Below are 25,419 nucleotides of genomic sequence, written 5' to 3'. Positions count from 1 at the left end.
ATTACTTAAGAAAATTCACTGAAATATAGATTTTGGTATAGATGTTTAGAGAACAGAGGCAAAATCATGTAACATTCAAAACCGCTACTTATTCTTAATTTTCTGTTAACTGATAGTATATTTTAGTAGTGTGTTTATAAAAAGAGAATATAAATTAATGTGGTTATATAATCCAATAATAACAGCATGTTTTTTTGTACATCGACTAATAAAACACAATTTTATGCTTATGGATGTAATTTCCAAAAAGTATGAAATGAGCCATATCAAGAAAGAAGTAAACTCTGACTATCACAAAAAGAATCCTAAATATGTGTGCGTAATTGGCAGAATATGGTATTGCAGCATGAATAGGCCTGGTCCACTAGGAAAGTACTACATCCTCTCAGAATACCGATACTACATAATTATATATGCTACTACATTCTAAATGTTGACAGTATTTCATTAAAATTTCATTTTCATAATTTCAGCCATTATTTGTCCACTGCTTGACATAGACCCTTAGACTGTCATAAGGAACGGTCCTTAGCCACTTGCATCCACTGACTCCCTGCTATACATTTGAGATCTAGTGAGGAATCGTCCTACACTGCATTTACCCGTACGAGATCACCACTTAAATACCTTTCCTCCCCATCAGTTGTCTATTTTTCAAGCCATGTGACCAGCCCATTGCTACTTTAACTTGCTTTGCCCATATCCTCATTTCGGATTCTATTATGCAAAGAAATTCTGAGCATAGCCCTCTAAGTAATTTGAAGCTTTTGCATACAGGCAATCATGTAGGACCATGTTTCAGTTCCATAAGTATTACCCGCAACACACACTGGTTGAAGACCTTCGTCTTCAAACTTTGAAGTATTTTGGATTAAAAGATGTGGCGTAGTTTTTCAAACTCTGTTAGCCAAGTTGGATCTTTCGGTTGACCTCTCAGTCAAAGTTGGACTTATCTATTCGCACAACTTATCCCAGGTATACATACTCGTCGACAACTTTGAGTGTAGTGTTCTGAATAGTAACCGATATAGATTTGACATGAACGTTATACATGATTTTAGTCCTACCTGTTAAATTGTTCCTACCTGTTAAGAAACACTACTGAAGTCATTAAGCATAGTATTTAAATCCTCCAGGAATTCCATAATGATTACGGTGTCATCAGCAAATCGAAGGTGAGTGATGTTTTCGCCATTGATGTTTATACCGTATCTTTTCCAGTTCAAAATTTTGAAAACATCTACTAATGTAGCTTTTTTTTATACAACTTAGAATGGCAAACAAGCTAATGGCCCACCTGATGTTAAGTGGTAATCGTCACCTATAGACATGAGCAGTACCATGAACATAACAGAGAATGCTGTTTCGCCCATTATACCCTCCATGCGTTGCCATTCCTGAGGACAGGTGTTATTCCTCTGTACCCTGTAAATTCACGCCATATCCCACCCTTCAAACCGTAACACAGCCATACAAACACAATTGCTTCACGGTAGAAATACGAATGGAACAGAGGTACCAAAGCAATCGACTTTTGTACAAAGTCTACCTCTGGTATATAGCTGTAATATCGCCCAAGTCTCGACCGAATCAAAGGCTTTCTCATAGTTCACAAACGCCAGACATATTGGCAGATTATACTCTTCGGTCTTCTGTACAATCTACCGTAGCGTATGTATGTGGTCTATGGTACTAAAACCCTTTCGGAAGCAAGCTCGTTCGGGTGGCTGGAAGTTGTCGAGTTTGCGGGTAAGACGATGGGTCAGGACAATCGAAAACAGTACGTAGACGCGATTCAGAAGGGACATCGGTCTATAGTTCTTCTATAAGGGATTGATACCCTTCTTGAAGAATAGCAGTATCGCAGGTTCTACTTCACGCCTCGGGCGTAACACCGTTATAGGAGACAAAATTAAATAACTTCTGAAGGACTACAACTATTGGTTTTCTACCTGCTTTTAGAAACTCTGCTGTAATTCTGTTCTTTTCCGGTGCCTTGTCGTTTTCAAGCTGTTTGAGATCTATTTCAATCTCCTGTCAACAGACAACATACATAGCCAAATCTCTGGTGAACACTTTGGAGCCTTGATTCCACTGTATTGCTTGTTCAATGCATACAGTATTAATGGGGCGTATGTAAAGCCATATACACTTGGAGATTTGCTTATTAAGCTGTCTATATTCTAACATAGACATTGAAGACTGGAACCATAATGTTGCTTGCAATTGTGTAAATTTCAACTTTAGCGACATATAGAATATTGTTCTCACTATTAAGCTGGAGCACTACAATACCAACTTCTTCCATTAGATTGCATTCAATGTTGCATGGCTCAAGTTTTTATAATCAACACCTTACTATTTAACAACCCACTGAAACTGTGTTGCATATCTATGCATCTTTTATATAATATATTAGGAGAGTGTTCCGAGGAATTACAATATCTACAACACAAATACAACCCGCCACAAATTAAAGTTCCATCTCAACCATGTAGATGAGTAATATTCTTTCATTGTGCAATTTTTAAGTCTTTTTCTTCCATGCATAATCATACTTTGAAATAAATTTATTTTGAACTGACACAACATCATAATCTTGAGGAAAAGAGATTATTCCTTTTTAAAAGAACAGCAGTGTAGTGTATGCAAGTACTCATAAATGGTGATAGTTACTTACCATTAAGTGAGCCCCAATGCTTATTTGCTCCCTGTGTCATAAAAAATGCCTACAATATAAAAATACACTATATAAAGCCTCATCCTTTTTTAAATCTATTAAACAATATAAAAAATTACTAATATAACACCATTGGAAATAATCTGTAACAAATATTCATAATTACTGTGATTGTATAGGTCAACAATCCATATGGAATTAGTTATACAAAAAACTAATTTCAGTCTGCAAATCTGAATGTACTATGACCAAGATGGAAGTAAACTCTTCCTATAAAAAAAATTTGGTTTGAGATTAAAACATTACTTATAGAAAGAATTCCACATAAATGTATCAGTAATTTGATTCCAAATTTTGCTTTTGGAGTCTCTAAGTGTAAAATAATATAAATAGATTAACAGAAACTAGAACAATATTCATTTACTAAATGGTTTACTTACATAAAAAATTTTTGGTCATTTTTACTATTTATGTCATCTTTTACAATGGGAAAATGATATATTTTACAAATCATGTAAAATAAAATATCCAAATTGGCCATCAGCTTGTTTGCTATTCAGAGTTGCATAAAATATATATATTATATATTTATGCAACTTTTTTTCAGTTTATGCACAATACATATTGTGCATAAACTGAAAAAAAAATATAACCATACCCAAAAAAAAAATATTAAGACGTTTAAATTCCATAAATAAGAATGTAATTTATGAATATCATTTACTAAACAAATTCATGAAATCTCGCATATTTTACAGTCATTTAGCAATATTTATGTACATGTCATTTCTGTGACAAAATTATATTAATCTAATACTACCATGTGTTAAATCTGAATATGCTTAGGGTCTGCTTTCATTATAGGTACCAAATTAATTAATTATCTTTACATTCAAAACCCAGGTACAGTATTTACTGAGTAGTACAACTTTTCTTAACTTATCATCATCATCTTACTGTTATCTCCTTAGGAACATAGGAAACAAAAATAAAAAAAACTTCTCGTATATAATTGATTTCAAGTAGCACATAATGACATTCCAATATTTTATAAATAACAAGAATTATAAGCAATTATTAACATGCTAATCTATGTATCTGTCAATCTTTACATGTCCTTAACATGACATGTATAACTAAATATGTACTTAATAAATCTTGTTCAGTCAATAAATCTGTATTCCTGGATTACAGTTTTTCTTTTATTATAATTTAGTGTAATGGTCAAGGGACATTTTGTATTTCTGTAATTATATATGAAAATAGGAGATTATCATATTTAATACAATACAGATAATAAATTGTTATTGCATCATGTAAACTGGAGGATTATTTCACATTTAATTTGTAAGTATGCATTCCAACCATTCACAACTGGTTTTACTTATTAACTTTATATGTCTCCTTGACATTTAATTAGATTCCAAGGAGTCAAAATTTTTCTATCCTATAAAATATATGTTTTATAAAATATATAATGTACATTGTCAAATGAAAACATAATAAGAGTTATCTTCATATCTCTTAATAATTAATAAGTTATTTTATGGCATAGCTTTCATAAAATATTAAAAATTTATATGGCATGTCCACTTTTTGTAATTATAGATAGTGGTACTAGACTAATACTATATAGTACCTAATATCATTACATAATAGTATTTTATTAATAGCTAATTGCTTAATATAATCATCATCATCATCATTTACTTACGCCACTTGAGTGGCGACCGCTTAATATAATAATGTAGTAAAATTGTAATATGCCTGCCAAATGAAATTACTGTAACATCAACTGACTATATAATATATATCTATCTATACGCAAATAAATGTATGCCATGAGTAATTTTCAAAGAAAATAGATATATTATTATAATAAAACTACTTGTTTCTCGTGGCTTCACCTGCGTTCTTTGGTTTTTCCTTAAAAATTTCTAGTCTTCTTAGTGCATGTTTATTTTATATTACCACTAGCTTTACCCGCGACCTCATTCGCATAACCAGGATTTGTTTACTGACCGGGATAAAAAGTAGCCTTATATCCTTCTACATCCCATGTAATATATGTCTATCAAATTTCATAATGATTAGTTAAAAAGCCATTAAGGCGTTATAAGGAAACAAACTTAGTTTTACATTTATAACTAATACTAGTAAGCACTTGTACAAAATGTCAGAGCAACTTCGGATAAGCACTGATCATTAAATCTGACTGATTTAAATAAATATTATCTGCCTATAGATATATATACACATCAACATTCGCGATAAAATAAAAATACCTTGTCATTTCCGTTATTTTGACTTTACTTATTTTGTATTACGTACTCTTTAAAATTATTAATGCTGCCAGAAAGTTATTTTTAGTTTATGATTAATTAGAGATGGGAATTAACGCGACCATATAGGTGGTAACATACGATAATTTACCTGCGTTATGTCGACATCGAAATTTCAGTCTCATTTAAATCATAAATCATGCAACAGGAAAGTCTAAAAGTTAATATATAATGTTAATTTTTTTAACACAGTTAACTGAAACATATTTTTTGTAATATATGTAAAAACATTAATAATCTTGTACTTTTTTTCTTTAAAATCTAAGAATTTAATCTTGTTAGGCATCACAAATTCATTTATCGGGTATTTGATTATTGTAACAATGGGTTTTTATATTATATACTTGTAATTTCTTATATAAAACACGATACCTAAGCTTTAATTTGACTCATCTCAATTCACATAATCATTTCTTAGTTTTCTTTTTCTTAATTATTTGCTTCTTTGATCTCCTGTCGATGATAATGTTCTGTAAAAAATTTTGTCTATTTATATACTCTTCCTACTCTCTCATCATAAAACCTTCGTTATGGCATTATGCAGCTTACACTGTATATTTGAGCCTATGAAGCGCAAGATCAGGAGCACCAAAATTTAAATTTTATTAATTAATTATTCTGTAATCAACCTGTCTGTCGGTCGATCTATAGGTTTATTTGTGTCGTCTATTCGTTTATTACATTTCGGTAGATCTATGATTTGTTAAAAAAAGATATCAATGTGTATTTAATTAAATTATTCTCATAGCACCATCATATGTTCTCTGATATATTTACTAATTAGTGGTTAATTCTCTTAACGTTGCATCTTACTTAATATAAATATATCAGTGGTTTTTATGAATGCACTGTTTTCATAAAGATTCTCATTTCCATATTTTTGTGTATTTTACGCTTACGATATCTTCGTCAATTTTGAACTTATTTTACATATTATTTATTTATTTAAAAAAATTTAACATTGATTTTGTACTATCGTAATTACTTTCCCTTATCCTGACTCGTTCAATCCAGCCTTCTGTATTATTAAGAATAATCTTAAACGCTTAATTTTAAATATGGAGATATTAAAAGCCCAAAGTTTACAAAGTTGATGTTTGTTATGAACCCCCCTACAAGTTTGGACTAGTTTCGCAACTAATTCAGGTACGCATGACATGACAAAACTCAGAAGGCCTAACTGCGGGTGAAAGTACTTGCTTGAGAGCAACTAAAGAAATATTTTATTACTAGTCTATAGTCATAATAGACGTCTGATGTGGGACAGAAACTACAGACTGCTACTTGCTAACCCTAACACGTCTTCCTCATACTCCATCATCCGCTACATCCCAAATAATTCCAATATATCTCAATTTTCATGAAATCTGCACAGCATTGAAGCCTATAGGCTTTCAAATGATGATGACGTATGATTTCAAATTTATAAATTTGAAATCATACGGAGGTTCCTCGTTTGATCAAGGCATCCAGTTTAGAAAAGGTTTTCGGAATATCCACGGAAGACGATAATAACTGATTGCGCTCAAACTAAGTAACGGTATTTTCTCCAATTTATAAAATTATAGGTAGCAGAATAGGTAATTGGACATTAAATAGAATGCATAATCCATTGCAAATTATACCTATTGGTGTGCCAATAAACGGGATAATCTCTAAAACTACCTGTATGTGTTACCTACCTTGCGTAGTCTTACCAGCTTTTATTAATACTAAAGCCATAAACCATTGTCATTTTACCAGAGGGAGGCTTTGTACAAAAGTCGATTGCTTGGGTACCTCTGTCCCAATCGTGTTTCTACCGTGAAGCAGTTGTGTTTGCATGGCTGTGTTTCTGTTTGAAGGGTGGGATATGGCATGAATTTACAGGGTACAGAGAAATAACACCTGAGTCCTCAGGAATGGCAACGCATGGGAGGTATCATGGGCGAAACTGTGTACTCTGTTATGTCCATGGTACTGCTCATGTCTATAGGCGACGGTTACCACTTTCCATCATGTGGGCCGTTAGCTTGTTTACCATTCTAAGTTGTATAAAAAAAAATTGTCAACCCTATACTGGGCATGAGTCTCTCGTTATTAAAGACAGGCATTTGCTAACTATCAGCAGATAGACCAAGTTACTTAATATGGGGTTGTTATGTATCGATATTTTGTTCCTTACATTTGTGTATCATACATTTGTTACGTTGGTTGACTCTTACCACTACCAGGGCATGAAAAGAAGTGGCACCATATTATATTTTTACTCCATCACGAGACTAAATACACTATTGATATCAAGTAATTAAATAATTACAATGTTACTTAGGTCTATTAAAGGTACCTAATTTATATCAGTTCATTATAAATAAAATACAAATTCTTTACAAATAATAAATGTACTCTATATACAAATAAAAATGACAAAGGTGATTACTTATTAAAATCTAAATCAAAAATATTTACTATTGAAAATTGCCTCTTACAATGTTTATATAGATATTACTTAAATATACATTCGGCTCTGGTGCCAACATAAACAATTTATTTTGTAACATCAAGAACGGATCTGTTCACCCACCTGATTGTGATTCCCTAGTCAATGCACGTGTTTAAACTGCGATATGTATCTTTTGTGGCGACCTATAGATTACGGGCGCCCATTCTTTATACCTGCCAAACGATTATCAACATTCTCTTTACCTGTTAAAATTGAAATTTCAGTAAACTGGTGTGCCTTAAGTCAAGTCTAGTGGCAGTTTTTTGTTGCCGCTTTGTGAGCGAGCCACCTGGACTTTTTTCCTGACTTTTGAATACATCACAGTGAATGAATCACTTTTGAAAAGCCGAAGAATGAGCAAATAGTATGTCCAGTTTATAAATTAGACTATATCTGTCTCGTCCTTATTGAATGAATCAGCTATTTAAACAGAATTGAATGTTATGACATACAGAATTTGCATTTCTTTTTTTTATTAATATATAATTAATCCAAAAAGTAATTATAACAACATACACTATAATCTCACATATGTATTTGGTATAGAAGTTGGTTTTAATGCACTCTCATAGAAACAGGTAAGATTTGTCTTATCTCTTATTAAATAACTTAAAATTTTATTCTGCAAAAAAAATACTTTATCAAAACAAAATTAATATGGGCCCTATTAACCCTATTTATTAGCAAAGATCTAACGTAGTATTGGAACGCTAAGTGTTACTTCTCTTGAAATTGTTTAAAATTATCTTTATGCACTTTTAAACTTGACTTTATAAATTTCCAGTTTTAACAGACGAGTCAAGAAAATCAACATTGTATATGTTGGTTTTCTTGACTTGTTTATTACTTTTTTTTTTAAATCGCCTTTAAAAAATTTGCCAAATCGATTCTACCAATTTCAAGTAAATTTGTTTGAATTGAAACGATGGAAAATGACGAACTGAACGAAACGAAATCTACCTAATACTGGATCAGTGTGAAAGTAGTATTCATTGCTTCATTCATATAAATTTAGAAACCTGCATACAGTTTTCTGAAATCGACATTTTAATTACTACCCTTACCCATAGAAGGTAAAGATTTGTCTGAGACAGATGGGTAGTATGCGTGACGGTGAGCACGCGCGATAGGGTCCGGGGTCGATGCACCCTTCGCCCCTCAAGCCCCGAGCCTTGGCACCTGGTAGTCCCTCGCATGTTACTTGCAAACAGATGTTCTACATTCCCAATCCCGAGCAATCTCTTCGCCCCCATAATCTTATATTTACTATGGTTTGCACGCTTACTAATCAAGTTGATATAGTTTAAAAGTTACTTATTTTATTTAGAAAAAAATTAAGCATGCTAAATTTACCCTACATAGGCGTTCGTTCTAATCCTTATTCATAAACTATTTAATATTAATATCTATCTTGCCTTTAAAACACCTGTGTTAATAAAGTTTAAGACTAAAATTGTTGGACCAAAACCAGTTTGCAAAATGTCAGCAAATCTATGCTGCGAGCACTAGCCCAAGATTTACGTAATTCAGGTTAAGTTTAAAAGAGACTTTTACTTAATTACTTGATACACTAATATTTCAAAGTTCTATAGGAAAAATATCCTGTAAACATAAAACAGTAGTAAAAGAGAAATGAACCGTCGGATCATGTGGTGTTTTTATGAAGGTCCTATCATTTACAACTTTTAGGAATGCCGCCCCGTAGAAATGAACGATGCACATAGAAAGGGATAGACGATTAGAAATGGGGAGGTTAAGTACACTCAAGATTAGAAAAGCAGTCTAACAACCTTACTGTCTATGCTTTTATCTTGTTCTTAATACATAAACTGATAATGTGCAAAACAATAAAATATAGTTCAATATGTACTTAGTTTCCTAATATTTATAATACCTACTGTAAAAGAATAAAAGAAAGCAAATATAGATACTAGATAATAATACCAGACACGAACAACTTTCGATCGACCTGAACTTCGTTTCTCAGGTAGGCGCGGTCACTTGTCATCACATTTTTTTACTATCCGGTAGTATTGAAATATGCATTCCTCGATTACAGTTGTTCATTGTATTTCATAAATGTCTGCCATTACTTTACTCGTCAGTGTTTAACAATTTGTAAACCAAATCTTTTTGTTATACCTACCTATTGTATTATTATCTTTACCGTTCGGTTTATACCTGGACTGTCTTTGAATCCTTACTAATATTTATTAATGAAAAATTGTTCTCTTTTTATTATCTCTAAGCGCCTTAACTACTTCCTTTCCTGTATGTGTTGTAAGAGGCGACTAAGAGAACTTAATGGTCGAGAGATGGACAGCATGGGCCCTTTTAAAACGACACCAAAACCTAACTGCGGTTGCCAATCTACCTGCCCAGCGTGACAACAAAACTCCTCTTATGGGGAGAGCCCATGTTCAGCAGTAAACAGTTGAGGGCTAATATCTGTGCCTCTAGTGAGAAAGGGTTCAATTCAAAATGGTCACTTTTCAGGAGAGCCAAAAAACTATTTTAAATAAAGAAAAAAAATTCTGCTGCTTTTATTATTTGCTAATTGAACAAGTCAATGATTGCATTTATAGTAATTTTTTCTCCTCTTTCTTATGAAATTGTCGGTTTTTGTGTAAAACCTATAGTTTTAAAAATAATTCTATTATACCTAATCACACTTAACAAAAATATTAAAATTATGATGTGAAAATAGTTTTAAGTTGAATTAAAACTATTTTATTGAAGTATTGAAGAAAAACAATGATGTGTATTTTACGCTATAAAAAAATTATCGCTATTAAATGGTGTAAAAGGGTTCAAATCGAACTGATTCATTTTACAAAAATAATTTTTGTAAAATATTGTAGTTTTATTTCTAATTATGACTTTTTTACCACAAATATTTTGTTAATTGTAGCCTTTTACATGTTTACTATCTCTATTGTTTTTAAAGATATCGTTACGATTCTTATACCATTCGAAAGAGAAAAATTTGCTTTTTTAAAGTAGCCTAAAAAAGAAAAAGGCTATAACTTGAGTTATACCCTTTCTCACTAGAGGCACAGATATGTATATAGAGCCTTAACGGTTTAATAAATGGTAATAAAATTTGGTATACAAATATTATAGTTGTATATTCAATCTGTGTCCAATGTAAAGTATATACAATAAAGATGTTACAATACAATTATTTTGGATAAAGGATATAAGCAAATTTTTATCCTGGTCAATTAATGTATATGTATAATCGAAACGAAATCGAAATCGCGCATGAAAACTATTAAACTAATAAAATACTGGTTTCAGAAGAAATAGCGTTGATAAAAATGAACAAATAAGCACAATTAGTGTATTGTATGAAAAGTAAAAAAATCATTAAAAAATATCACTTAAATTCACTTTTGCTATTTTAGCTACTTCAAAAAGAAGGGATATAACAATTCCACATGCTTGTTGGTGTAATATGTTATGCGAAATCTTTGATAATTTCAATTTTGATTATTTTTTTTACAATAAATATGGTTTCATCCAATGTTCATCCTATATTAATTTGTCATGATTAATGTAATAGTTTTTTTTTTTTTTTTTTATACGAAGCCAATATTATCATCGTTTAGTTCACTTTGTGCATTTGCTTGTTTGATAATAACAAATATTACCTTTCAAAAATCTATATATTACTAAAGTAGTATTTTAATTCCTCAACAATATGTTTTATGAACATGTGTCAATATTTTTATTGTCAATATAAAAGTTTGTATTATAAGGAAGTTAAATCCTTTTTTTCTGAACCAAATAGTCGCTCTCCTTTTATACAGATAATAAAAAAAAGCTTTTAATACTATGTTGTGATGGTTTATATTTTGTTTGCAAATATAAGCTTGTAATTTTTTTCTCCTAAAGGTCACCAACATATTCCGCTAAGGTCACTTTGTGCAGTTATTATATTGCCTCACTACAACGCAGCATAGCAATTCAATACAAGGCCAAAATTACCTTTGTATTTTTTTCTGCACAAAATTATTATAAACTGCAATGTATAGGTATCTGACTAAATTACAAGATACGTAATGCTCTCTGAAGTTGCTTGATGTTACTTGAATAACGACGCATTATGGTTTACTTTATACAGTCGCATTACATAATTTTAATGTATATAACTTAAATAGACCCTAATCTTTAATTTAAAATACATTATTATCCGATAATATATTTTGAAATTAAACATTATTAGCTGTCGATACATTTGCAATATGAGACAAAAATAATAGGTCACCTCATTGAGGACCAGTCCATTAGATTTGCTAGACTTTGCCATTACATAACAGACTAGTATTGCAATAAATTAAAATTTTTTCGCCTTCAGAAAGTTCAGCTCTTTTACATATAGCTTATGGGTGTTTGAAATTAGAATTGGAATTAAATTAATACAAATGTGACCTTGTCTATTGAAACTGGTTTGGGCATTCGCAACACAATTTTATCCGAAGTTGATATTATTATGACCTGTGATCATTATTAGTTTTCTAAAATTTAAGTCGATGATAATATATAGCACGGTTTCCTTGTCTCCCTCCGTCTGTTATTCTATTTTCCTTAAAAGTGGGCCTACGAAAGTCACGGCCATGGATGCTACCAGTTCCGGGTTATCCCCTCTCATCTCCACGTCTAGACGGCGATGCAACTCGTTGAATTTCACATTGAGCCGTGCGGTTAAGTAAGTAACTAAAGCAATTTTTAAGTTTACATCATCAGCACTGCCGCCCAGCCTAGTTATGTTTCTCGCGTTCGACCATCGCCGGTTGTGCAACACCAAGACTTGCCGACACTTGCTTATTGTGGCCAGCCCGACTCGTTGCCCAACTAGTTTGGCTTCTTGTCGTCTAATTACGCCGTTTCATTAGGTTATGCTGTGTAATTATGTGGAAATTTTGACTGTCTAAACTCCTTTTTTCATTAGTAAAGCTATATAAATTGGTGCTTAGTTAATTATAAAAACTTACAATATTTAATTACTCGTCAATTTATTGTGATATTGTCACAATTAGTTATTGAAAATGGTTACTTGATATTATGAGCACATTGACCCTATTTCTTTGTTTATAAAATGTAAAAAGAAATCCTATGGAGTGTATAATGTTTTGTTTGTAATAATTTTATTTATTTATTATGTTTTTTTCTTTGATCACTTGCATAACATCCCTAATGCAATGTTTAGGATCTATCATACTTTTGCAATTTATATTACAAAATTTTCACTAAAATAATAAAAATTAAGCCCAAATTCTGACTCCTAGGTCTTTCCAACTAACACAATATATTGTGAACAATATTCTTGTATTTTTGTTTCTTAGTTTACCTTAAATGAAGTTTAATTAATAATGATGTAAATACATACCATATATGACGCTGTAGTCAGCTAATTCATTTGTAACCTCAATCGAATCTATGTTTATTGTAAAACCAAGCGTATTTTTCATTAGTCATTGCTTGTTTTCATTTAATATGAACCTATATAATAGTATAAACATTGTATTTTATATTATTTTACATTTACCTTAGCAGTCCGTCAAAGTCCCTCCACTGGGGCACGAGGGTCTCCCTAAGACTCGAAAAAAAAATAGCGTATAATTCCCGCGCCGGCCATGCCTTATTATTCCCTTAGTTTGCATTTTACGACATTCTAGGGATGAATGAATCGTGACCCTATATTCTTACTCATTCAACACACTAACAGAGTTTGCATTTGATTGATTCTCATCTGAACCTACAAAATACATTACATTGACCTCTTTCACTCCTAAAGCAAAGTACAAATAGATTTTACAACATAGTCACTAAGTAATTATAACAAATTAGAGACGAACTGTATTATCTCTATTAATGTCAGATTTGGCTGTTTTAGTGTAAACAAATATTTACACGTTAGATGAAATTGATGCGTTCAGTTTATATTCGTTTAATTTGCCTGTATGAATATTTGGCTCATACGTGGAAAGAGTACATCGTATAGCGGTCGCATAGCAATGTGATCCCGATATAGAATGCGCCACCCCTTCCTTTCTCGTAGGCGTCGTAAGAGATAACTAAGAAACTTAATGGTCTAGTTATGGACAGCAGTGTCCCTCTTAAAATGTCATCAAAAACCTAACTGCAGTTGTCAATCCGCCTGCCAAGCGTGACAACTACTGGCAAAACCTAGCTTATGGGAACTATGTTCAGCAGTGGACAGTTAACGGCTGATATGAATGAATGTAAATGGAAAGGTCTTAAAAATAATCTGTAAATAGATTTATGCAAATAGACGGTTGTTTTTAAAATGCTTAATTTAAAATAAGAAAATTGTAAATTTTTGTATACGTTACATAATATCTTTGTTAATTGTAAACCTATTTTAGTGATTATTATTATATGACCTGGTGACCTGTAATACAGGTATTTTCATACCTATCTCAAGCACCAGTCTCTCACAATTATATTTATAATTTGATTACTTTAATATAAGCATGTCTCACTGTATTTTACTGTTATGATTTGTGAAGAGAAAATAAATCTATTGTTATTATCAACACGAAAGTAAATCTATATGTTTGCTCCACGTACGTTCCCATAGTCAATTTGTCACGATTCAAGACGACTCCTTTTGTTAAATCATACAAATATATTTTTATACAGATACATATTTTTATAACAACCACGATGGTGACAGAGCGACAGTGGCAATCAAATATTCGGTCACCGTGCGCACAAATTCTTGCGATACAGTTAACCACCTATGTGACGTCACAATTGGGATAATTAACTAACCTAATAGTATTGAGCAAGTAATTACATTGTTATTTGGTGCCTTTTTAACGAAAAAGAAAAAATAAAGTGAGACAAGCAGGCAGCTTCGTATAAAGTCTCTCAAAGCCGAAATACATACGAAAAGTACCATAAATTTTTCCACCCTTTTGGTACTTGGGTTTCGGGAAAAAAAATCGATTAATATATATAATAAAAAAAATGTTTGGATACAAAATATTTTGTTGACTAATCAACAACACCATTACTTAATTAGAAACTGCTATAGTATTTTTGCATAATTGTATACCTATCATATTTAATTTCATTACGTAGAATAGGCAAAAGTAATACTGTGTATTTGATACAAAATTATTATTATTACATAGTTTGTTGTTTAGTTATTTTATATCGCATTTATTAGGTATTACTTAACTTATATAACTTTTTGTTTCAGGGCAAATTGGGTAAACCTACGATACAGTTCCTACCCGGAAATGAAGGGGTAAGTTCTAATCAAAATATATATGCGTTTATGATTACACACTTATTAATTACAAATTATTGTTATGCAAAAATAAAAGAATATAATAAATAAAGGAAAATATTTTAATGTTTATTGTGCAATTAAAAATAATTTGAAGCGGTAAGAGAATTTGTCGCCGTAGACGATGCAAGTTTCCATTCGATTATTTCAATCAAACAATAAATATCAAAATATGATTTTTAAGTTATAATATTTATATTTCAAAACATTTATTTAAAAATGCATATCTTTCTTATAATAGATTACTCATAAAACCTTTCACTTCTATGTGTTTCCTCCTTGTTTCTCAAGTTATGATATAATAATTAGATATCATGCACGTACTTATCCGTACACTTTACATAACTCAATGACCTTATCACTTCGGACATTTCATACAACTATTAAGCAATACTTAATTATTAATAGCGAATTAATTCAAAATTTTATTCATTCAAGTGTACCTCTTTACTTGCATAATGTAAGTAGACAATTTGATATTTTACTTGAGTCAGTCATGTCATGGTTGCACTATTACGAAAACTGCTAAGTAAATAGTAATTTATTACGATGCCTAAAACAACATAACGTAGATAGTACACATAACTACCTAGTAGAGTCCTCCCATTATAATCAAATTAGCGGATGCAAGTAAATAATTACATCATTTTCCTTTAATGCGAATGCACATAGTTATTATGATTCAATTTAAAACGAGAAATTATTAGGAAAGATGTTATAATTACTGTTAATTATTTTCTTATTGTTTCTCGGTTATCCGTTCGCTATAATAGGACAAACTGATTGATTCTTAACCTATAAATCTAAATACCTGGTTGAGAAACATAATATTTTACAGATGGTTTCCTTTTTATTAACGTAAATGAACACCACATCCGTGTAAGCGAAATTAAAGGAAAGGATAGAATAATAATATTCTTTATTGAAACAAACTTAATTTGAATTGTCATTAACTTATTACTATATCGTTATAGGGATAAGAATATATGTTATAAGTTCTGAATGAATCTAATTTCCATCAGATAGTCCGTTTGATATTCCAAGTTAAAATTAATATATTAGCATATAAAAAAATATAATATATTACTTCATAATAAAGAACAAATGGTAAAAAAGCCTACAAACAATCCTAGTAACAACCAATGTATTACACAAATACCTACGTATTATAAAGTACCTATTACCTTGTAAGCGATGAGCTGAATTATTAGTGCTGGTGTCATAGGAGTCATAAGTAACAAACATAATGAAGATGCATAGCACCTAAGCATAGACGAAGCTGTCAGGAACGGGGCCTCATCGACACCGGGCCTTGACTCGCCTCGAATGTACCAGTTCACGCTTGCGGCACTCGATACGCTTGCGAAATTATATGATGACCCACTTAGCCGATTTCGTTTTGCTGCTTGTCGCTGTGCTCAGTATACACTTTTTACCCTAAACAATTTCGAAAACCGAATTATTCACCTCGCGAACCATACTCCTCCACGCATACTACGCGACGACCTTGCCATTTAAAGTTCGACTTGAAGTGCTTAGTAGATTTGTATTGATCGACAGTTTGTCGCCGAGTCTTAATTGCTGTCTTATTCAATGTTCTCTAACTGGCCGTATAAAAAATATCCGGTTAGCCTTTTATATGAACATTGAAAATTTACAGACACGTAATGTATCTTCATCTTCAACTACCATATCTGGGGATCTACTTCACATGTAGCATTATAAGAAAGAAACCTTCCCATTACATCTGTCAAACTCATGACCATTCACTTAGTCACATCAAAAACAAAGCTCGTGCAATTTTGTTTACAAGGTGATAATCCTCGGTCGATCCCCGCGGCCGACGCTCGACGCCCGGCGCCGCCGACCGGTTTATCGTTGCCACCGCTTCGCTCACTCGCCGGTTTGACGTGGTTTCTTCTCTTATTGCTCGTCGACAGTCACTTGCTCGTATCATATGTAAACGAACCCGTCAGCTAAACCTATATAATCAAGTTATATCAAAATAGCAATTTGTAGGACATAATAACAACTTTTACAAAATATGTTTGTTCAATATTATAAATTGCAGTATGCCTTGCAAGAAGCCTATGTCTAGCTATGAAGTTGGTTAATGATAACGTAAAACCGGAAGTAAAAATTACTAAAACTAAACTACTAAATTACTAAACTTGAATCTGATAAAATTTACTGTCTCTTTAAAGATCCGCCTTAATCATTAGCCTTGACTTTATAACTTTTTAATTCGATAAGCCATTTTAAGAGTTGCTCTTCCCGGTATCATTTGACCATCGTATCATTCTACGAATATCTCACTATCGGCGTGTTAGGTCTGAGTATAGTTGGCATATATCCAACTTGCACATAATAACCACAATTCAATGAGTCGCGGACCAGAATAGTAAATAAGATAGAGTGGTCGGTGTAAAAATAGCAACCGTTCCAGTCGTTAGTGAGCTTGCATTGCACCTCCCAGGTGCGACGGCCGTTGTCCTCTTTACGCTACTTTAAGTAGCAACTAATATTTTTATGTTACTACTAAATAATAACAAATTAAAATCATAAGATTGATAGAGCACAAATCGCATCGAATAAATTTGTACTGTTATCTATATCCCATCTAATGAATCAACTACAACTATGTACAATGAACCCAGTGGTCTGTATTATAAAATTGAATTGCAATATACGATTCGAGACGGTCGGGTCGTTGTCCTCCCGAGACATTATTACCTTCACCAACGGTTTACTGAGCATTATAGCAGTCCTTGAAGACAGGATACACTGTTACAATTTTCAAAAACGATTTTTACTTATTTTTCTTTATCCTATTTGCTCAATTAAAAACAGACTTGTTACGTTAATTTCGATGATTATTTGTTTATCTATTTGATCATCTGGATGAACTTTGCAGTCTCTATCTATCTACGCTTACCCAAAAAAATATCAGTACAACATGTACTTTATAACTTTAAATGAAAGAAATATTATTATTAACATTAAAATAGCATATAATTACATACTACATAATAATAGAAGTATAATAATTACGGATTTTTTTATATAAAATTTCAAAACTTTTCTCTCTAAATACTAAAAATCACATAAAATTAATCTAGCACATATAACTGTGTACAGTTTCTGTTATTTTTTCAAATTCCTACTATATTAATAAAATAAAGTCAATCCTAATGTGCCATTAAATCAACATCTGCATGAACTATAAACATTTTGATTCTGAGTTGTCTGTTCCATACATTTACATACATTAATATAGTTTTTTAATATGTTATATTTATAAACAGTGCTATGGAATTTTCCATGTCATTGTTTGTTGATTGTTTGTCAAACTACTTAACACTTTGTCTACATTTAATCTTGAAACACTCATATTTAAATTATTTTTAAGATTTTATGTTTAGTAGCTATTATAAATAAGATTTAGCAGATCTTAAGTGTGTGTCGTCTAAGGACTTACTAAATAATATTAATAAATTAAATTAAAATCTTAGTTTGTTTCTAAAATCCTTTTCCTCTTTCTGTATTGACTATTAGCATATTTGGAATGAGCCATTATAAAATATTGACCTTTACAACTTAACAAAGTAAAATTGTATTGTATTTTAATATCTTTATTGTACATAATTCATACGGAATACATCAAAAGATTTAATATACAATGGCGGACTTATCCCATAAAGGGATCTCTTACAGTCAACCTTTGAGAAGCTGAAAGAAAACTGTAGAATGTATAAGGGTAATAACCGTTTTATTATATTGTTATTTTTTGTGCATTACAACTCAACTGAAAGTAGAAATATAGTAAACACGATTTATCAGAATGGTGTCGTTTCTACTAACATTGTTGACAGAATGGCAACTGAACAAAGGTTTATTGGCGTGAACCCCTTTATCAGATCATAATGGATGGTAGCCACGTGATTAAACAATAGTGTTTACACTTAATACAAGGACAATTTGTTGAAGCTGCGTCCAGTGCATGAAGTATTCGTGCAAAACCTGTTTCGATACCAAATCTTAACTTAAACATAGTCTAATTACTTTCTCAGTTTGAACTGCTTGAAACTATTAAGTATTTATCTATTGAAACTAATGTGTCAGGGCGAACCAGATATTATTGCCTCATACCAGTATTATTTTCTCAATAATTATTTCCTTACTGGCAACATCACTATACGGTCTCTCTCCGGTTCGTCGTAGCACTTTACGTAGGATGCATATATTCTACAACTTCAAGGAAGAAGCGAAGAAAAGGAATCTTTAAAAGACCGGCAACACACCTGCAATTTCTCCAATGTTGCAGATGGTTATAAGCGACAGTAGCCACTTATCATCAGCAGCACGCTCGTTTGCTCTTTGTTATAAAAAAAATTACAGATCTGTAATTTGTAGGTAAAACCATGATAAATAATTTTATTATTGAACCAATCTATATCAGTTGTTTTTACCTTTGCTTTATAGTTCTTGCTACAGTCGCATGAGAAATAGTCGGTTTCGGGGATATACAGACTGTACTTGTTATGAATTTTAACTGTCACGTTGTCACTATGAATAGAATTTAATAGGAATGCAAACAAACCAATAATTTATCCGGTCATAAGACAGTCTTGATTATGTTTGTAATGTACAATTCAAAAACCGATTAATTGATTGAATGTTGCGATTTGTTACTTATTTCATTTAGAGAGTTTCTATAATAATTTTATTAAAACTTAGTTACTTTTCATTGAAACAGTCTGTACATGCATTTTAGACTGATGTATATGTGGATATTACTTTTCTTATTGTATTTTGTTTCTCTTGGAATAATGATCGTGACATACTATATGTATTCTATTGCGCTTTAAAGTTAATATTAAATTTTATATCTAATGTCGTGCACCTCATTTTAGTGATAATCTATTTGCCGTTCTTTAATTGGTATTGTTAATCTTCTAATTACATGTCAAGTCATCTATTACTTCGAATCTTCAATGGTGAAAACGTGACGTCTGTTATTGTGTGCCGACAACCATTGTTCATTGACGTCATTCGAGTGTTTCACTAGCTGCCGTCGCCATTCAATTTGAGCAAAATTATTTCGTTTATTCATAAAAATACTTATTGCGTTCTTGTATTTGAGAAAAAAATACTCCACAGCCATCACTATATGCGTCCATTCGACTCCCTCCAACATATTTACTAATATATTGCTTCACCGAGTTGAGTATTCTTGTAGAATACATATGCATGTATTGCCATACCTCATTGTTTGAAACTCTTTTTTTCCATCCGCTTGTCAATTCTTCGACTATGTAACTGGTGCACTCCAACTTATTCATTCTTCAGGCTATATGTTACTTAGATCTTCATCATTTAACCTATTATCCGTCCACTGCTGGGCATAAGCCTCCCCCATAGACTGCCATAAAGAACTGTCCTGAGCCACCTGCATCCACTGACTCCCTGCAACTTAGATCTTAAATCAAATTAACTTAAATGGGAAGATTATATGTTCTTTTATGTAATAAGCCGTCATCGGTGTATACTGTTCAAGCCCGATTAATTCATAATCTAACAAATAAATCATCCGTCAAATTTGAATTTCAAGAAAATGAAATATTTTACTGAATTAGGTGTTATCTCGTAGAAGTTCATACTACTGGTTATTTGATTAGAATTATTTTGTTTAATTCCGCTACCATTAATATGTGTGTGATTACCAACACTCGAAGATTGACCACCACTATTACTAACAGAACTTCCACAACCTTCCATATTAACCATCAATGTCTAACTGCCATTTTGTTCATACTTTAACAAAGTATATTTAACCTCTAAACAATACTCCTTCAAGCAAATTATTAGATCGCTGTTAGGAGCCTAATGTTAAATTTGAATTTGATGATAAATATTGAGGACTAAGAGGAAATGTGGAACTTCTGGTAGTAGTAATGGTGGTCGATCTTAGTGTTGACAGTCACACACATACTAATGTTTGCGAAATTAAACAAAATAATTCTAATCAAATAACCATCGAGAAAAGTCTTTAAAACATCTTATTAAAACCGGTTGTTTGATACGTATGTATCACTTTTACTAAGCAAATAGCGTAAAAATTTCTATCAATCGACAATCGTTAATAACATATCAAACACTTATTAACTAAATTGCTAATTAAATTGTTAACTTCAAAGTGCACATATACATAGCTAACTATAATATTATTTTTAATTGAATTTTATTATTATAAAGTTACGAAAATGAATCTGTCTGTAAAATTGTAGACGAAGAAATTCATAACTATGAAAATTGTAAAATTTCAATGTCATAGTAGTTAGAGTAGCTAACCATATATTATTCAAACAATAGAATATGTAAATGAGAATTTTTTAAAAAACTTATGGTTATGCAAAATCTTTACTAACTAACCGGATCCAATCTGGAGGAGCCTTACCAAAGGCCGGTAAGTAACTACGCCGAATTGGCCATGAGGTCAATGTTAAACACACGTTCATTTGATATCCCGTGCAGATAATATGCCTTCGCATATTGTCTAGGCCATACAGAGTTGCGTTTTGGGAATTTGTTTTGAACAAATGTATCGAATGTTACCTCTTGACACCGATTCTGTTGTGACAAACCCAATGTTTACTCTCTGGTAGGGTCTTGAGAGCTATACGGCGGAACGGCTCTGATTTCCTCGTGGTAATTGCTGAAGTATGCGGACGACAGTGTCGTCTTATTGGGGCTGCGGCCGTACGTGCGCGCTATTCACTTTCACTTCTCAACGCGTGCAGTAGCCGACAGCCCAAGTGGTCACTGGTGTGTGGACTTGGCCGTATAATTGAGGCCGTATAAACTAAGAAGTCAGGTGCCCTTCTGCCAAACAGAAAGTCAAGGTAAAGTTCATATAGAAAATGGATGAACTATACTGATGACATGTTTTCTATGTTATTAAAGTTAATCGTATTATTTAAATGAACCACTTAAGAATCTAAAATTTATTACAAATTGTGCATGCGACAACTTTTGGAGGGTCATCGAAAATGTTTGTACGTTAACGAATATCAAATTACGGGAAAATACGTATTACTAAATATTTGTATTTCTAGCTTCTACATGCTTAAATAAATTAAATATGTATAAAGGTCATTGTTGTCAACTAAACAGTAAACTTCTTATATAATCCATTTAAGTGATTTGAGCTAACGTGTAACCGACTATCGTGCATTAGTTCACAAGCTAAATACAGCCTCTGAGGTCGCCTTACACCAAAATTTGCACTAACTTGTACCGCGCAACCATTCATAAAAAAATGTACTATCGATTATTATTGAGTTTCATTCTCAAGCTTTCACTTTCCAACTTCTAATGATATTCGATTTACCATTCTTTTCAGTTAACAAATCATCGTCAGATTCTAGCCCATTTCCACTTACCTAAATAGAATTGATAGAAGTAATTTGTACAAACGACCTTTGCGCAAGCGCCATTCGACCATTAAGGACACTGCATTGACCATTACAACAGCTTAGATCGTTGATTACTTTAAGATTTTTAGTTGTCTAACGAATAAAACATTTTAGAATACCGAGTTATTGTTGCAAACATTAGCTTTGTACAGATATTTGTCTGTGAGAGTGAAAACAAAATGATCCAAATGGCTTGAAGCTCTCTACTTCTAGCTACTTTACATACACCTATCAAGCAAAATAAATAATTAACCCAATTCCATCCCATAATACATTTACAAACTATATATTACAGAGTTCAATGTTGTGGTTTAAAATTCTTGGCACTTTCCGATACATTATCGATCTTTCTCGGTGCCTTGAGAAGCTTGCGGTAGCCAATGTCCCATGGTTTATGAATCTGTTATACAGGGAAAGTAGTATGTATACAATAAGCCGCGTGTCCATCACATATATACTAGTCTATTTCCTCTATAATCGAACCCAGTTAAAATATTCAATTCCTTGTTAGTATGAAACTAACAGGTAATTGAATGTTTTATTGTTTGACTAAATTGTTGTTTTGATCAAATCTTTGTCATATATAATTATAACTTTCAGATTTATAATATTTATTTGCTTAAACGTCCTCTTGCTACTAAAAGGAAGTCTCCAATGTTATTGTATTCGAGGACTACTGAAATGTATCCATTCTCGTTTCGATAATTTCGAACGTATTTTGTTTTATTATCTAAACTGTAATGAAATAACATATTGTCTAAATTTAAAAATTTATTTTTACTGAGGTAACATTATTTGCACATACAATATTTCAAATTTTTTATATATAACAAAAATTAACACCAATCTACAGGTCTTCCAGTAAAAGTTTCGCACGTACGTGTGAATGCTAAAAACCAAATGTGGAATGTAGATGTATAAAGTGAACATAATTTGATGATTCTACCTATGTAACTACATTTAGTTTCTCAGCCACGCCTGCATACACATTTATGCTACCTGTATCCGTCGCAAGCGCAACCTGCGCGCACAACAAACACCACACAACCAAAGCACCTATGTGTTGTTCGAGTCAATTCTCGTTGAGAGACTTGTACATTCTCCGTTTACGTCATCATTTGAATTGTCAAATACTTATTTTATTTGTAATAGCTTTATTGACCACTAGTATATAGTACATGGATCAAATAGCAAACTTAATGCTTAATAACATTCTCTCTTAATAAAATTCTTAGTGTTAGTGCAATTTAGAATTTAGAAATAATAAAATTTTTATACAATTGAATTTAAACAATGGAACTCTTAATAACAAATAATTTGAAATTATAAAGTATAAGTTCCATATGCTTCGAAATATAATTAATATTGTAGCATTACAGATTTCTTGAGGGTTTACCAACAAATGAGATCACTATGCAACCAAGCGTGCAATGTGACATTGTAAACCAATATGACCATGACCTGTAGATAAAGAAGCAGCGTTTTAAATTTATAATTAACTAGGTATTATGTATTTTACGATAATATTTTTAATTACGGTAATACATTCTTAAAGAATATGAATCAACCTAATTTTATTTTGTATTTTGTTAATAAGAAACCAAATTAATACGAGTGACGATGATGGGTTCACTCCCTGTTATATAGAACTCTAATAGGCTCCGTGAAATGTGGGTGTCATTTACCACAATTGCAATATATTTCTGATTTTCTGGTTAAGTTTTACAGTCATTAGCATATTTATTATTATTTTTCGTCTAATTTTATATTTGTATATAATACCTACTTAAAAAAATTGTAATATCGTTATGTTTGATATGTTACATTAACAGAAATAAAAAAACTACTGTCTCTTTGCAGACTTATTTTTAGGCACTGACTTTGAAACAATAAATATAATTTCATAAAGTCTAAACGTTATATAAATGATGTTAAAAATATAAAGTTTTTAATTTGCATATATCCATAAAATATTATCAATACCAAATGCATTGAAAATATTGTTTACGAAATCGTGCGTTTTACATTAATATTCACTTTATCTGAGGTCACACTTAATCGATTATAACCCTATTGAATAGTCAGTTACGTTATTATAATAGATATTATATTGTTCCAATAGAACTCATAATGAAAATATAAACAAATCAATAATTAACCCGACCATAAGACAGTCTGCTGATATGCAATAATAGTATAAAAAAACCAATGAAATGATTGAATGTTTCGATTTGTTGCTAATTTCATTTAGAAACTGTTTCTGTTATAATTTCATCTTTGTTATTTTTCATTAACTTGTATTAAAACAAACATTTAAGATTTTCTTACCAACGCCAAGCCAACGCTAAAACTAACCCTTTTGATTCTAAAAACAATTATCAAAATCGATTCAGAATCAACAAAGATATTGCGTAATATACATAAATGTTGTCAAATTTAAAACCTCTTTTTGAAATTAAGATGCTTAAAAAGAAATCTTCATAGGTAAGTAGTATTAGTATTAGGTAATATTAGGCTTATTTTTCTTTTCGATTCACATATGATGAATGAATATTACAAGATCGATGTAGATCTTGCAATATTCATCGAATCATGAAAATTAATCGAAACGCGGATATTCTATGGTACAAGTTGTCAATAGTAATAAATTTTATCAAAGCTCTTTTGCGTTTGAGTATCCACATATTCAGCTTTATGGCCGCCTTCTGCGTCCATCATTGTGCAAAACCAGCTCAAAGGAAATATTACATTACTTTTAAGCAGACAAAATTCAGCGTAATCGTATGCCAGCACCATTTGACATTTTACCACAACGAGTAACCACCAATATCTCCATTTCCATTCAACGTAGAGAAAATATGTTTCTATCAACATACTGAGAATTTATAATGAAACTAATTTACTTACTTTTTTTTTGTTTTATTGTCTTTGAAATAAATTCAGAATTATAATGTTTATTTAGGATACCTGTAAAATTTTGTCCACATTAGAAGTTATTGGTGGTTAACTGTCGATATGAGAAGTCTGAATGTAACTTAAAGATATAAATAGATATAGATAAAATAAATAAAAAAGATTGTTACACGGACACCTTTCACTAGAATAAGACTTGTCAG

General features: G+C 31.5%; 1 protein-coding gene and 1 long non-coding RNA gene across 4 annotated transcripts in view; one reads left to right on the top strand and one right to left on the bottom strand.

Annotated features, from left to right (window-relative positions):
• Positions 1–25,419, top strand: part of LOC113510718 (RNA polymerase II elongation factor Ell) — a 64,656-nt gene that overhangs the window by 2,439 nt on the left and 36,798 nt on the right. For all 3 annotated transcript variants that reach the window (XM_026894227.3, XM_026894226.3, XM_052896344.1), the window contains exon 2: positions 14,739–14,786. In XM_026894227.3, coding sequence (XP_026750028.1) covers positions 14,739–14,786 — 48 coding nt within the window. The remainder of the gene's footprint in view (positions 1–14,738; positions 14,787–25,419) is intronic.
• LOC128200971 (uncharacterized) lies at positions 3,367–13,115 on the bottom strand. The gene is made up of 2 exons (XR_008252996.1): positions 13,056–13,115; positions 3,367–5,492 (listed from the first exon to the last, which is right to left on the bottom strand). It is a non-coding gene; the product is annotated as an uncharacterized LOC128200971 (long non-coding RNA).

This window comes from Galleria mellonella, unplaced genomic scaffold, assembly GCF_026898425.1.
Source record: "Galleria mellonella isolate WM207_F2 unplaced genomic scaffold, CSIRO_AGI_GalMel_v1 utg32, whole genome shotgun sequence".
In the NCBI taxonomy this organism is placed as follows: Eukaryota; Metazoa; Arthropoda; class Insecta; order Lepidoptera; family Pyralidae; genus Galleria; species Galleria mellonella.
Note: the sequence above shows the minus strand (reverse complement) of the source record. Positions and strands in the feature narration are given on the sequence as shown.